The sequence below is a fragment of the Oncorhynchus nerka genome, unplaced genomic scaffold (genome assembly GCF_034236695.1).
Source record: "Oncorhynchus nerka isolate Pitt River unplaced genomic scaffold, Oner_Uvic_2.0 unplaced_scaffold_408, whole genome shotgun sequence".
Classification (NCBI taxonomy): Eukaryota; Metazoa; Chordata; class Actinopteri; order Salmoniformes; family Salmonidae; genus Oncorhynchus; species Oncorhynchus nerka.
This window is the reverse complement of record NW_027040491.1, coordinates 260,993-277,079: the sequence shown is the minus strand read 5'-3', so window position 1 is coordinate 277,079 and position 16,087 is coordinate 260,993. Positions and strand designations below refer to the sequence as shown.

At 44.0% G+C, this 16,087-nt stretch overlaps 1 protein-coding gene across 1 annotated transcript in view; it reads left to right on the top strand.

The window, feature by feature from the left end:
• LOC135571276 (voltage-dependent T-type calcium channel subunit alpha-1H-like) overlaps window positions 1-16,087 on the top strand; it is a 156,969-nt gene that overhangs the window by 79,905 nt on the left and 60,977 nt on the right. The window contains 1 exon segment of the mRNA XM_065017060.1: window positions 1,228-1,394. Within this exon segment, the coding sequence (XP_064873132.1) occupies window positions 1,228-1,394 (167 nt within the window).

Here is a 16,087-nt window from a genome sequence, read left to right as displayed (position 1 = left end):
CAGAGCTTGAGAGGATCTGCAGAGAAGAATGGGAGAAACTCCCCAAATACAGGTGTGCCAAGATTGTAGCATCATACCCAAGAAGACTAGAGGCTGTAATCGCTGCCAAAGGTGCTTCAACAAAGTAATGAGTAAAGGGTCTGAATATTTATGTAAATGTTTTTAGTTTTTATAAATTAGCAAAAATGTCTAAAAACCTGTTTTTGCTTTGTCGTTATGGGGTATTGTGATGTCATTATGGGGTATTGTGATGTCATTATGGGGTATTGTGTGTAGATTGATGAGGGGGAAAAAAAACAATTTAATCAACTTTAGAAAAAGGCTGTAACGTAACAAATTATGGAATAAGTCAAGTGGTCTGAATACTGAAGGCGCTGTATAACTTCCTGTTCTAGCTGACTCGTTGTAAAAGTGAATAAAGCCCAGGATAAGTTCAACTTCCTGTTCTAGCTGACTCTTTATAGTGAATAAAGCCCAGGATAAGTTCAACTTCCTGTTCCAGCTGACTCGTTGTAGTGAATAAAGCCCAGGATAAGTTCAACTTCCTGTTCTGGCTGACTCGTTGTAGTGAATAAAGCCCAGGATAAGTTCAACTTCCTGTTCTAGCTGACTCGTTGTAGTGAATAAAACCCAGGATAAATTCAGCTTCCTGTTCTAGCTGACTCGTTGTAGTGAATAAAACCCAGGATAAATTCAGCTTCCTGTTCTAGCTGACTCGTTGTAGTGAATAAAGCCCAGGATAAATTCAACTTCCTGTTCCAGCTGACTCGTTATAGTGAATAAAGCCCAGGATAAGTTCAACTTCCTGTTCTAGCTGACTCGTTGTAGTGAATAAAGCCCAGGATAAATTCAACTGACTCGTTATAGTGAATAAAGCCCAGGATAAGTTCAACTGACTCGTTGTAGTGAATAAAGCCCAGGATAAATTCAACTGACTCGTTGTAGTGAATAAAGCCCAGGATAAATTCAACTTCCTGTTCTAGCTGACTCGTTATAGTGAATAAAGCCCAGGATAAATTCAACTTCCTGTTCTAGCTGACTCATTATAGTGAATAAAGCCCAGGATAAATTCAACTGACTCGTTGTAGTGAATAAAGCCCAGGATAAATTCAACTTCCTGTTCTAGCTGACTCGTTGTAGTGAATAAAACCCAGGATAAATTCAACTTCCTGTTGTAAAAGTGAATAAAGTTGTATGCTTCCTGTTTACTGATTACATGTGCGTCAGTAAGCGTCGTAAGAAGGTAAACCCTAACGGAGGAGGAAGTGGTCCGGGGGTCGGCCGCAGAACGTCCGGAAACGCCCCCTGGCTCCGCCCCGTACACAACCTGCTGCAGCATCACCAGCGCCACCACTGTCGGCACAGCAACGGAGGACACACCCCCGTAGCAACAGGTTCGTAGACTAGACCAGTAAACAAACAAACTGTGCTGTCAGATGTGTTGTTAAATACCTAACCGGGCATTGGGAGATCTGGCGTTGGCTGCAATGTTGTCGGGGGTGCAACACGACCAGATTATTGTTGTCGGGGTACAAACGTGGCCGTGTGCAATACAGAGGGAATACAGACGTGGATCTTCACTAAGAGATTATACTACGTGGTGTGGAATAGGACTGTGGATTATACTACGGTGGAATAGGACTGTGGATTATACTACGGTGGTGTGGAATAGGACTGTGGATTATACTACGGTGGAATAGGACTGTGGATTATACTACGGTGGAATAGGACTGTGGATTATACTACGGTGGAATAGGACTGTGGATTATACTACGGTGGAATAGGACTGTGGATTATACTACGGTGGAATAGGACTGTGGATTATACTACGGTGGTGTGGAATAGGACTGTGGATTATACTACGGTGGAATAGGGTGGTGTGGAATAGGACTGTGGATTATACTACGGTGGAATAGGACTGTGGATTATACTACGGTGGAATAGGACTGTGGATTATACTACGGTTATACTACGGTGATGTGGAATAGGACTGTGGATTATACTACGGTGGTGTGGAATAGGACTGTGGATTATACTACGGTGGAATGTGGAATAGGACTGTAGATTATACTACGGTGGAATAGGACTGTGGATTATACTACGGTGGAATAGGACTGTGGATTATACTACGGTGGAATAGGGTGGATTATACTACGGTGGAATAGGACTGTGGATTATACTACGGTGGAATAGGACTGTGGATTATACTACGGTGGAATAGGACTGTGGATTATACTACGGTGGAATAGGACTGTGGATTATACTACGGTGGGTGGAATAGGACTGTGGATTATACTACGGTGGAATAGGACTGTGGAATGGAATAGGACTGTGGATTATACTACGGTGGAATAGGACTGTGATTATACTACGGTGGTGGAATAGGACTGTGGATTATACTACGGTGGAATAGGACTGTGGATTATACTACGGTGGAATAGGACTGTGGATTATACTACGGTGGAATAGGACTGTGGAATAGGACTGTGGATTATACTACGGTGGAATAGGACTGTGGTGTGGAATAGGACTGTAGATTATACTACGGTGGTGTGGAATAGGACTGTGGATTATGGTGGAATAGGACTGTGGAGATTATACTACGGTGGAATAGGACTGTGGATTATACTACGGTGGAATAGGACTGTGGATTATACTACGGTGGAATAGGACTGTGGATTATACTACGGTGGTGAATTATACTACGGTGGAATAGGACTGTGGATTATACTACGGTGGAATAGGACTGTGGATTATACTACGGTGGAATAGGACTGTGGATTATACTACGGTGGTGTGGAATAGGACTGTGGATTATACTACGGTGGAATAGGACTGTGGATTATACTACGGTGGTGTGGAATAGGACTGTAGATTATACTACGGTGGTGTGGAATAGGACTGTGGATTATACTACGGTGGAATAGGACTGTGGATTATACTACGGTGGAATAGGACTGTGGATTATACTACGGTGGAATAGGACTGTGGATTATACTACGGTGGAATAGGACTGTGGAATAGGACTGTAGATTATACTACGGTGGAATAGGACTGGTGGAATAGGACTGTAGATTATACTACGGTGGAATAGGACTGTGGATTATACTACGGTGGAATAGGACTGTGGATTATACTACGGTGGAATAGGACTGTGGATTATACTACGGTGGAATAGGACTGTGGATTATACTACAGTGGAATAGGACTGTGGATTATACTATGGAATATACTACGGTGGAATAGGACTGTAGATTATACTACGGTGGAATAGGACTGTGGATTATACTACGGTGGAATAGGACTGTGGATTATACTACGGTGGTGGAATAGGACTGTGGATTATACTACGGTGGTAGGACTAGGACTGTGGATTATACTACGGTGGAATAGGACTGTGGATTATACTACGGTGGAATAGGACTGTGGATTATACTACGGTGGGAATAGGATAGGACTGGAATAGGACTTATACTACGGTGGTGTGGAATAGGACTGTGGATTATACTACGGTGGTGGGAATAGGACTGTGGATTATACTAGGTGGTACGGTGGAATAGGACTGTGGATTATACTACGGTGGAATAGGACTGTGGATTATACTACGGTGGGTGGACTGTGGATTATACTACGGACTGTAGGATTATTATACTATGGTGGTGGAATAGGACTGTAGATTATACTATGGTGGAATAGGACTGTGGATTATACTACGGTGGAATAGGACTGTGGATTATACTACGGTGGTGTGGAATAGGACTGTGGATTATACTACGGTGGAATAGGACTGTGGATTATACTACGGTGGAATAGGACTGTAGATTATACTACGGTGGAATAGGACTGTAGATTATACTACGGTGGAATAGGACTGTGGATTATACTACGGTGGAATAGGACTGTGGATTATACTACGGTGGAATAGGACTGTAGATTATACTACGGTGGTGGAATAGGACTGTGGATTATACTACGGTGGAATAGGACTGTGGATTATACTACGGTGGTGTGGAATAGGACTGTGGATTATACTACGGTGGAATAGGACTGTGGATTATACTACGGTGGAATAGGACTGTGGATTATACTACGGTGGTGTGGAATAGGACTGTGGATTATACTACGGTGGTGTGGAATAGGACTGTGGATTATACTACGGTGGAATAGGACTGTAGATTATACTACGGTACTACGGTGGAATAGGACTGTGGATTATACTTATACTACTACGGTGGAATAGGACTGGAATAGGACTGTGGATTATACTACGGTGGTGTGGAATAGGACTGTGGATTATACTACGGTGGAATAGGACTGTGGAATAGGACTGTGGATTATACTACGGTGGTGTGGAATAGGACTGTGGATTATACTAATAGGGTGGTGTGGAATAGGACTGTGGATTATACTACGGTGGGTGGAATAGGACTGTGGATTATACTACGGTGGAATAGGACTGTGGATTATACTACGGTGGAATAGGACTGTGGATTATACTACGGTGGAATAGGACTGTGGATTATACTACGGTGGTGGAATAGGACTGTGGATTATACTACGGTGGAATAGGACTGTGGATTATACTACGGTGGAATAGGACTGTGGATTATACTATGGAATAGGACTGTGGATTATAGGACTAGGTGGATTATACTACGGTGGAATAGGACTGTGGATTATACTACGGTGGTGTGGAGGATGTGGATTATACTACGGTGGAATAGGACTGTGGATTATACTACGGTGGAATAGGACTGTGGATTATACTACGGTGGAATAGGACTGTGGATTATACTACGGTGGAATAGGACTGTGGATTATACTACGGTGGAATAGGACTGTAGATTATACTACGGTGGAATAGGACTGTGGATTATACTACGGTGGAATAGGACTGTGGATTATACTACGGTGGAATAGGACTGTGGATTATACTACGGGTGGAATAGGACTGTACGGTGGAATAGGATTATACTACGGTGGAATAGGACTGTGGATTATACTACGGTGGAATAGGTGTGGAATAGGAATGTGGATTATACTACGGTGGAATAGGACTGTGGATTATACTACGGTGGTGGAATAGGACTGTGGATTATACTACGGTGGGTGGAATAGTGGTGTGGAATAGGACTGTGGATTATACTACGTGGTGTGGAATAGGACTGTGGATTATACTACGGTGGAATAGGACTGTGGTGTGGAATAGGACTGTGGATTATACTACGGTGGTAGGACTGGATTATAGGACTGTGGATTATACTACGGTGGAATAGGACTGTGGATTATACTGTGGAATTATACTACGGTGGTGGAATAGGACTGTGGATTATACTACGGTGGAATAGGACTGTGGATTATACTACGGTGGTGTGGAATAGGACTGTGGATTATACTACGGTGGTGTGGAATAGGACTGTGGATTATACTACGGTGGGTGGAATAGGACTGTGGATTATACTACGGTGGAATAGGACTGAATAGGACTTATTATACTACAGTGGAATAGGACTGTGGATTATACTATGGTGGTGTGGAATAGGACTGTGGATTATACTACGGTGGAATAGGACTGTGGATTATACTACGGTGGTGTGGAATAGGACTGTGGATTATACTACGGTGGAATAGGACTGTGGATTATACTACGGTGGAATAGGACTGTGGATTATACTACGGTGGAATAGGACTGTGGATTATTATAATAGGACTGTGGATTATACTACGGTGGTGGAATAGGACTGTGGATTATACTACGGTGGTGTGGAATGGGACTGTGGATTATACTACGGTGGAATAGGACTGTGGATTATACTACGGTGGTGTGGAATAGGACTGTGGATTATACTACGGTGGAATAGGACTGTGGATTATACTACGGTGGAATAGGACTGTGGATTATACTACGGTGGAATAGGACTGTGGATTATACTACGGTGGTGTGGAATAGGACTGTGGATTATACTACGGTGGTGGAATAGGACTGTGGATTATACTACGGTGGAATAGGACTGTGGATTATACTACGGTGGAATAGGACTGTGGATTATACTACGGTGGAATAGGACTGTGGATTATACTGGAGACTGTGGATTATACTACGTGGTGTGGAATAGGACTGTGGATTATACTACGGTGGTGTGGAATAGGACTGTGGATTATACTACGGTGGAATAGGACTGTGGATTATACTACGGTGGAATAGGACTGTGGATTATACTACGGTGGTGTGGAATAGGACTGTGGATTATACTACGGTGGAATAGGACTGTGGATTATACTACGGTGGTGTGGAATAGGACTGTGGATTATACTACGGTGGAATAGGACTGTGGATTATACTATGGTGGTGTGGAATAGGACTGTGGATTATACTACGGTGGAATAGGACTGTGGATTATACTACGGTGGAATAGGACTGTAGATTATACTACGGTGGAATAGGACTGTGGATTATACTACGGTGGAATAGGACTGTAGATTATACTACGGTGGAATAGGACTGTGGATTTATACGGTGGTGTGGAATAGGACTGTGGATTATACTACGGTGGAATAGGACTGTGGATTATACTACGTGTGGAATAGGACTGTGGATTATACTACGGTGGAATAGGACTGTGGATTATACTACGGTGGAATAGGACTGTGGATTATACTACGGTGGAATAGGACTGTGGATTATACTACGGTGGAATAGGACTGTGGATTATACTACGGTGGTGTGGAATAGGACTGTGGATTATACTACGGTGGAATAGGACTGTGGATTATACTACGGTGGAATAGGACTGTAGATTATACTACGGTGGAATAGGACTGTGGTGGAATAGGACTGTAGATTATACTACGGTGGAATAGGACTGTGGATTATACTACGGTGGAATAGGACTGTGGATTATACTACGGTGGAATAGGACTGTAGATTATACTACGGTGGAATAGGACTGTGGATTATACTACGGTGGAATAGGACTGTGGATTATACTACGGTGGAATAGGACTGTGGATTATACTACGGTGGAATAGGACTGTAGATTATACTACGGTGGAATAGGACTGTGGATTATACTACAGTGGAATAGGACTGTGGATTATACTACGGTGGAATAGGACTGTGGATTATACTACGGTGGAATAGGACTGTGGATTATACTACGGTGGAATAGGACTGTGGATTATACTACGGTGGGAATAGTGGAATAGGACTGTAGATTATACTACGGTGGAATAGGACTGTGGATTATACTACGGTGGTGTGGAATAGGACTGTGGATTATACTACAGCGGAATAGGACTGTGGATTATACTATGGTGATGTGGAATAGGACTGTGGATTATACTACGGTGGAATAGGACTGTGGATTATAATATTTATGAGTCGTTGTACCTGAAACTAAAGGATTGTCCTTTTTACCTGAATGATTTGAATAGGTCTTTACCTGAATCTAATGTTCAGGATGATTTGAATAGGTCTTTACCTGAATCTAATGTTCAGGATGATTTGAAAAGGTCTTTACCTGAATCTAATGTTCAGGATGATTTGAATAGGACTTTACCTGAATCTAATGTTCATGATGATTTGAATAGTTCTTTACCTGAATCTAATGTTCAGGATGATTTGAATAGGTCTTTAACTGATGATTTGAATAGGTCTTTACCTGAATCTAATGTTCAGGATGATTTGAATAGTTCTTTACCTGAATCTAATGTTCAGGATGATTTGAATAGGTCTTTACCTGAATCTAATGTTCAGGATGATTTGAATAGGTCTTTACCTGAATCTAATGTTCAGGATGATTTGAATAGGAGTTTACCTGAATCTAATGTTCATGATGGTTTGAATAGTTCTTTACCTGAATCTAATGTTCAGGATGATTCGAATAGGTCTTTACCTGAATCTAATGTTCAGGATGATTTGACTAGGTCTTTACCTGATGATTTGAATAGATCTTTACCTGAATCTAATGTTCAGGATGATTTGAATAGGTCTTTACCTGAATCCAATGTTCAGGATGATTTGACTAGGTCTTTACCTGATGATTTGAATAGATCTTTACCTGATGATTTGAATAGGTCTTTACCTGATGATTTGAATAGGTCTTTACCTGATGAGGTTTGAATGAGATTTGAATCTTTACCTGATGATTTGAATAGATCTTTACCTGATGATTTGAATAGGTCTTTACCTGATGATTTGAATAGATCTTTACCTGATGATTTGAATAGATCTTTACCTGAATCTAATGTTCAGGATGATTTGACTAGGTTTTTACCTGATGATTTGAATAGGTCTTTACCTGATGATTTGAATAGATCTTTACCTGATGATTTGACTAGGTTTTTACCTGATGATTTGAATAGGTCTTTACCTGATGATTTGACTAGGTTTTTACCTGATGATTTGACTAGGTTTTTACCTGATGATTTGAATAGATCTTTATCTGCCGTGAAAAGATGTCTGACTAACATTCATTAATTAAATCAACATAATGACTCCTACAGGTGGGGAGGAGCTGGAGATGAGGTCACTTCCTGTCCCGGGTCGTGACCCCTCTGTGACCCCTGGGCTGGGGGTCGTCTCTTCTGGGTGGTCTGAACGGAGGGATGAACTACCCCACCATCCTGCCCTCCTTAGGTCTGCAGCTACCGCAGCTTCACCCCCAAGCCCCTCCCCACACACCCCACAACCCCCTCCCCACACACCCCCACAACCCCTTAGGTTGGAACCTCCACAGCCCTCCCCCACATACCTCCACGGCCCCCACCCCACACAACCTCACATCCCCCTCCCCACACAGCCTTACAGCCCCCTCTCCAGACACCCCACAGCCCCAACCCACACAACCCCACATACCCCTCCCCACACAGCCCCAGAGGCCACTCCCCACACATCCCTCGCCCCTCTCAGAAAACAGTCCGGACCCCCTCAGCAAGCTGCATCAACTCATGGGACAGCACAGTAAGAGCCATCTCTCTCTCTATATATATATATACATTTACATTTACATATATACACAGTATTTCTATAGTAGAACTAGTAAGAACCATCTCTAAATACAGTATTTCTATAGTAGAACTAGTAAGAACCATCTCTCTACATACAGTATTTCTATAGTAGAACTAGTAAGAGCCATCTCTCTCTCTATATATATACACAGTATTTCTATAGTAGAACTAGTAAGAACCATCTCTCTAAATACAGTATTTCTATAGTAGAACTAGTAAGAACCACTGTATATTATATTTCTATAGTGGACCATCTCTCTCTATATTATATATACACAGTATTTCTATAGTAGAACTTGTAAGAACCATCTCTCTACATACAGTATTTCTATAGTAGAACTAGTAAGAACCATCTCTCTATATATACACAGTATTTCTATAGTAGAACTAGTAAGAACCATCTCTCTATATACAGTATTTCTATAGTAGAACTAGTAAGAACCATCTCTCTACATACAGTATTTCTATAGTAGAACTAGTAAGAACCTACTCTGATATATACACAGTATTTTATAGTAGAACTAGTAAGAACCATCTCTCTATATACAGTATTTCTATAGTAGAACTAGTAAGAACCATCTTTATATACAGTTTTTCCTAGTAGAACCATATCTCTAGGATATACACAGTATTTCTATAGTAGAACTAGTAAGAACCATCTCTGATATAGAGGACAGTATTTCTATGAATCAGTAGAACCATCTCTCTATATACAGTATTTCTATAGTAGAACCATCTCTCTACATACAGTATTTCAACAGTAGAAGAACTAGTAAGAAATCTATATATATACACAGTATTTCTATAGTAGAACCATCTCTATATATACACAGTATTTCTATAGTAGAAATAGTAAGAACCATCTCTCTAAATACAGTATTTCTATAGTAGAAGAACTAGTAAGAACCATCTCTCTATATATACACAGTATTTCTATAGTAGAACTAGTAAGAACCATCTGATCTATATACAGTATTTCTATAGTAGAACTAGTAAGAACCATCTCTCTATATATACACAGTATTTCTATAGTAGAAATAGTAAGAACCATCTCTCTAAATACAGTATTTCTATAGTAGAACTAGTAAGAACCATCTCTCTATATATACACAGTATTTCTATAGTAGAAATAGTAAGAACCATCTCTCTAAATACAGTATTTCTATAGTAGAACTAGTAAGAACCATCTCTCTATATATACATGATGTATTTCTATAGTAGAACTAGTAAGAACCATCTCTCTATATATATAGGTGGAATAGGATATATTATAAATATATACAGTATTTCTATAGTAGAACTAGTAAGAACCATCTCTCTATATACAGTATTTCTATATAGAACTATTAAGAACCATCTCTCTATATACAGTATTTCTATAGTAGAACTAGTAAGAACCATCTCTCTATATACAGTATTTCTATAGTAGAACTAGTAAGAACCATCTTCTACATACAGTATTTCTATAGTAGAACTAGTAAGAACCATCTCTTATATAATGTATGATATATATATATATATATATATATATATATATATATACTGTATTTCTATAGTAGAACTAGTAAGAACCATCTCTCTAATACAGTATTTGATTAGAACTAGTAAGAACCATCTCTCTATATATACACAGTATTTCTATTAACTAGTAAGAACCATCTCTCTATATACAGTATTTCTATAGTAGAACTAGTAAGAACCATCTCTCTATATACAGTATTTCTATAGTAGAACTAGTAAGAACCATCTCTATATACACAGTATTTCTATAGTAGAACTAGTAAGAACCATCTCTAATACACAGTATTTCTATAGTAGAACTAGTATAGAACCATCTCTCTGAATATACAGTATTTCTATGGTAGAACCATATGTCTATATATACACAGTATTTCTATGAATAGAACTAGTAAGAACCATCTCTGATATACACAGTTTTCTATAGTAGAACTAGTAAGAACCATAATCTCTAAATAGAGTATTTCTATAGATTAGAACCATCTCTCTATATATATATATACAGTATTTCTATAGTAGAACTAGTAAGAACCATGATCTCTACATACAGTATTTCTATAGTAGAACTAGTAAGAACCATCTCTCTACATACAGTATTTCTATAGTAGAACTAGTAAGAACCATCTCTCTACATACAGTATTTCTATAGTAGAACTAGTAAGAACCATCTCTCTATATATACACAGTATTTCTATAGTAGAACTAGTAAGAACCATCTCTCTATATACAGTATTTCTATAGTAGAACTAGTAAGAACCATCTCTATATACACAGTATTTCTATAGTAGAACCATATCTCTATATATACACAGTATTTCTATAGTAGAACTAGTAAGAACCATCTCTCTACATACAGTATTTCTATAGTAGAACTAGTAAGAACCATCTCTCTACATACAGTATTTCTATAGTAGAACTAGTAAGAACCAGGTCTCTCTACATACAGTATTTCTATAGTAGAACTAGTAAGAACCATCTCTACATACAGTATTTCTATAGTAGAACTAGTAAAAACCATCTATATATATATATACTATATATATATATATATACAGTATTTCTATAGTAGAACTAGTAAGAAACATCTCTCTATATATACACAGCATTTCTATAGTAGAACTAGTAAGAACCATCTATATATATATATATATATATATATATACAGTATTTCTATAGTAGAACTAGTAAGAAACATCTCTATATATATACACAGTATTTCTATATTAGAACTAGTAAGAACCATCTCTCTACATACAGTATTTCTATAGTAGAACTAGTAAGAACCATCTCTCTCTCTCTATATATATATATATATACAGTATTTCTATAGTAGAACTAGTAAGAACCATCTCTCTACATACAGTATTTCTATAGTAGAACTAGTAAGAACCATCTCTCTATACACAGTATTTCTATAGTAGAACTAGTAAGAACCATCTCTATTTATATATATATATACAGTATTTCTATAGTAGAACTAGTAAGAACCATCTCTCTACATACAGTATTTCTATAGTAGAACTAGTAAGAACCATATCTCTACATACAGTTTTTCTATAGTAGAACCATATCTCTATATATACACAGTATTTCTATAGTAGAACTAGTAAGAACCTTCTCTCTATAGTAGAATATATACACAGTATTTCTATAGTAGAACTAGTAAGAACCATCTCTCTACATACAGTATTTCTATAGTAAAACTAGTAAGAACCATCTCTCTATACACAGTATTTCTATAGTGAAACTAGCTACCTCTGATTCACTAGACAGGTATTTGGGCCAGGTTCCCGGACTAAAAAGCCCATTTTAATTGAGAATCTCCACTGATCCTTTTAGTTCAGTACTGCTGTTTCTGTCTGTAACATCACTTACAGTCCTGACAGGAAATCCATGCCTCAAATGTTGGAGGCATTAGGAGAGGAGAGGGAGAGGAGAGAGGGGGAGGGGAGAGGAGAGGAGAGGAGAGGGGGGAGGAGAGGAGAGGAGAGGAGAGGGGAGGGGAGAGGGGAGGGAGAGGGGAGGGAGGGGAGGAGGGGAGAGGAGAGGGGAGAGGAGGGGAGGGAGGAGAGGGGGGGGAGGAGAGGAGAGGAGAGGAGAGGGAGAGGAGAGGGGGGGAGGAGGAGAGGAGGAGAGGAGAGGGAGGAGAGGGGAGGGGAGGGGAGGAGAGGAGAGGAGAGGGAGAGGGGGAGGAGGAGGAGAGGAGAGGAGAGGAGAGGGAGAGGAGGAGGAGAGAGGAGGAGGAGGGAGGGGGGGGGAGGAGAGGGGAGGAGAGGAGAGGGGGAGGAGGAGAGGAGAGGAGGAGAGGGAGAGAGGAGAGGGAGAGGGAGAGGGGAGGGGGAGGAGAGGAGAGGGGGAGGGAGGGAGAGGAGAGGGAGAGGAGAGGAGAGGGAGGGAGAGAGAGAGGGGAGAGGAGGGGAGGGAGGGAGGGGGAGGGGGAGAGGAGAGGGAGGGGGAGGGAGAGGGGAGAGGAGAGAGAGGAGAGGAGAGGGGGGGGGAGGAGGGAGGAGAGGAGAGGGGAGGAGAGGGAGGGGGAGAGGAGAGGGGAGGGGAGGGGGAGGAGGGGAGGAGAGGGAGGGGGAGAGGGAGGGAGGAGAGAGGGGAGGAGGGGGAGAGAGGAGAGGGGGAGGAGGAGAGGAGGGGGAGGAGAGGAGAAGGAGAGGAGAGGAGAGGAGAGGAGGAGAGAGAGGAGAGGGAGAGGAGAGGAGAGGAGAGGAGAGGAGAGGAGAGAGGAGGGAGGGAGGAGAGAGGGAGAGGAGAGGAGACCTGAACCGTGAGGTCAGCATAGAGCCGCTTCTCAGTCTGTCTTCCTAGTCACATCATTCTGTTTATTCGGGACATTCATTCATTAGCTACCAGGAAGACAGGAAGACCAGCCTCACGTCAGTCCTCCAGGGTCCGTGTCCCCAACGGCACACTATTCCCTATGTAGTGCACACTACTGTTGGCCAGAGCTTCAGGGGGCTACGTAGGGATATTTAATTTCAGACGCAGCCCTGCAGCTGTAGAGATGATCCTGTTAGACTTGGTGTCTTGTTGTCCATACGACACAGCCTCAGTCTTGGCACGGCTTACAATCTGACCTGCCGCCCTTTGACCTCTCTCTCTGTCTTTCTCCTCTTTCTGTTTAATAACAACATACTTTCAAAAATAAATATTGAAATATATTTGATCAAACTAAATAAAAACATTGTTTCTCTCTCTCTCCCTCCAGGCCGTCCTCGGCTGCTGTACCAGCTGGCTGGCGTGGTGCCCTCCCCTCTCCTCCTGGAGCTGTTGGGCTGCCCGTTGTGTGCCCGCGCCCTAGAGGGCATGGAGCTGGACCTGAGCGACCTGGAGGGGTCTAGGGGAGAGGCCCACACCCTGCACGACTTCCACCAGGGAGGAGAGGGGCGCGGCGGCCGTGGGAGGCGCGGCGGAAGGCAGGGCTGGGGGCAGGGCTGGGGCTCGGGGTGAAGAGGGCCAGTAACAGGCTGCTGGATCTGGGGACAGCATTCAGAGACAGACTGAAACGCATCGTAGACAGCAAGTACTTCAACAGAGGGATCATGACCTCCATCCTCATCAACACTCTCAGTATGGGGATAGAATACCATCAACAGGTAGGACCCTCCTCATCCCCCCTCTCCATCTCTCCTGTCCCCTCCTCATCCCCCCTCTCCGTCTCTCCTGTCCCCTCCTCATCCCCCCTCTCTGTCTCTCCTGTCCCCTCCTCATCCCCCCTCTCTGTCTCTCCTGTCCCCTCCTCATCCCCCTCTCTGTCTCTCCTGTCTCCTCCTCATCCCCCCCTCTCTGTCTCTCCTGTCTCCTCCTCATCCCCCTCTCCGTCTCTCCTGTCTCCTCCTCATCCCCCCTCTCCGTCTCTCCTGTCTCCTCCTCATCCCCCTCTCCGTCTCCTCCTCATCTCTCCTCTCTGTCCAGCCGGTGGAGTTGACTGATATCCTGGAGATCAGTAACATCGTGTTCACCTGCATGTCTCTCCTGTCTCCCTCCTCATCCCCCTCTCTGTCTCTCCTGTCCCCTCCTCATCCCCCTCTCCGTCTCTCCTGTCTCCTCCTCATCCCCCCTCTCCGTCTCTCCTGTCTCCTCCTCATCCCCCTCTCCGTCTCTCCTGTCCCCTCCTCATCCCCCTCTCCGTCTCTCCTGTCCCCTCCTCATCCCCCTCTCCGTCTCTCCTGTCTCCTCCTCATCCCCCTCTCCGTCTCTCCTGTCTCCTCCTCGGTGGAGTCCCCTCTGACTGTCTCTCCTGTCTAACCTCGTGTTCCCCTGCATGTCTCTCCTGTCTCCTCCTCATCCCCCTCTCTGTCTCTCCTGTCCCCTCCTCATCCCCCTCTCCGTCTCTCCTGTCTCCTCCTCATCCCCCTCTCTGTCTCTCCTGTCTCCTCCTCATCCCCCTCTCCGTCTCTCCTGTCCCCTCCTCATCCCCCCCTCTCGTCTCTCCTGTCTCCTCCTCATCCCCCTCTCCGTCTCTCCTGTCTCCTCCTCATCCCCCTCTCTGTCTCTCCTCTCTGTCCCCGGTGGAGTCTGACTGATATCCTGGAGTCCCCTCCTCATTCACCTGCATGTCTCTCCTGTCTCCTCCTCATCCCCCTCTCTGTCTCTCCTGTCTCCTCCTCATCCCCCCTCTCCGTCTCTCCTGTCCCCTCCTCATCCCCCTCTCTGTCTCTCCTGTCCCCTCCTCATCTGATATCCTGGAGATCAGTAACATCGTGTTCACCTCATGTCTCTCCTGTCTCCTCCTCATCCCCCTCTCCGTCTCTCCTGTCTCCTCCTCATCCCCCTCCGTCTCTCTCCTCCCTCATCCCCCCTCCTCTCCCCCCTCTCCCCCTCTCCGTCCCCTCCTCATCCCCCTCTCCGTCTCTCCTGTCTCCTCCTCATCCCCCTCTCCGTCTCTCCTGTCCCCTCCTCATCCCCCCTCTCCGTCTCTCCTGTCCCCCCTCCTCCTCATCCCCCCCCTCTGTCTCTCCTGTCTCCTCCTCATCCCCCTCTCCGTCTCTCCTGTCCCCTCCTCATCCCCCTCTCCGTCTCTCCTGTCTCCTCCTCATCCCCCCCTCTCCGTCTCTCCTGTCCCCTCCTCATCCCCCTCTCCGTCTCTCCTGTCTCCCCCCTCCTCATCCCCCTCTCCTCTCTCCTGTCCCCTCCTCATCCCCCCTCTCCGTCTCTCCTGTCTCCTCCTCTCCTGTCTCCTCCCCTCCCCCTCCGTCTCTCCTGTCTCCTCCTCATCCCCCTCTCCGTCTCTCCTGTCCCTCCTCATCCCCCCTCTCCGTCTCTCCTGTCCCTCCTCATCCCCCTCTCCGTCTCTCCTGTCTCCTCCTCATCCCCCTCTCCGTCTCTCCTGTCTCCTCCTCATCCCCCTCTCCGTCTCTCCTGTCTCCTCCTCATCCCCCTCTCTGTCTCTCCTGTCTCCTCCTCATCCCCCTCTCCGTCTCTCTCCTGTCTCCTCCTCATCCCCCTCTAACTCGTCTCTCCTGTCTCCTCCTCATCCCCCTCTCCGTCTCTCCTGTCCTCCTCCTCATCCCCTCTCTCGGTATCTCCTGTCCCCTACAACATCCCCCTCTCG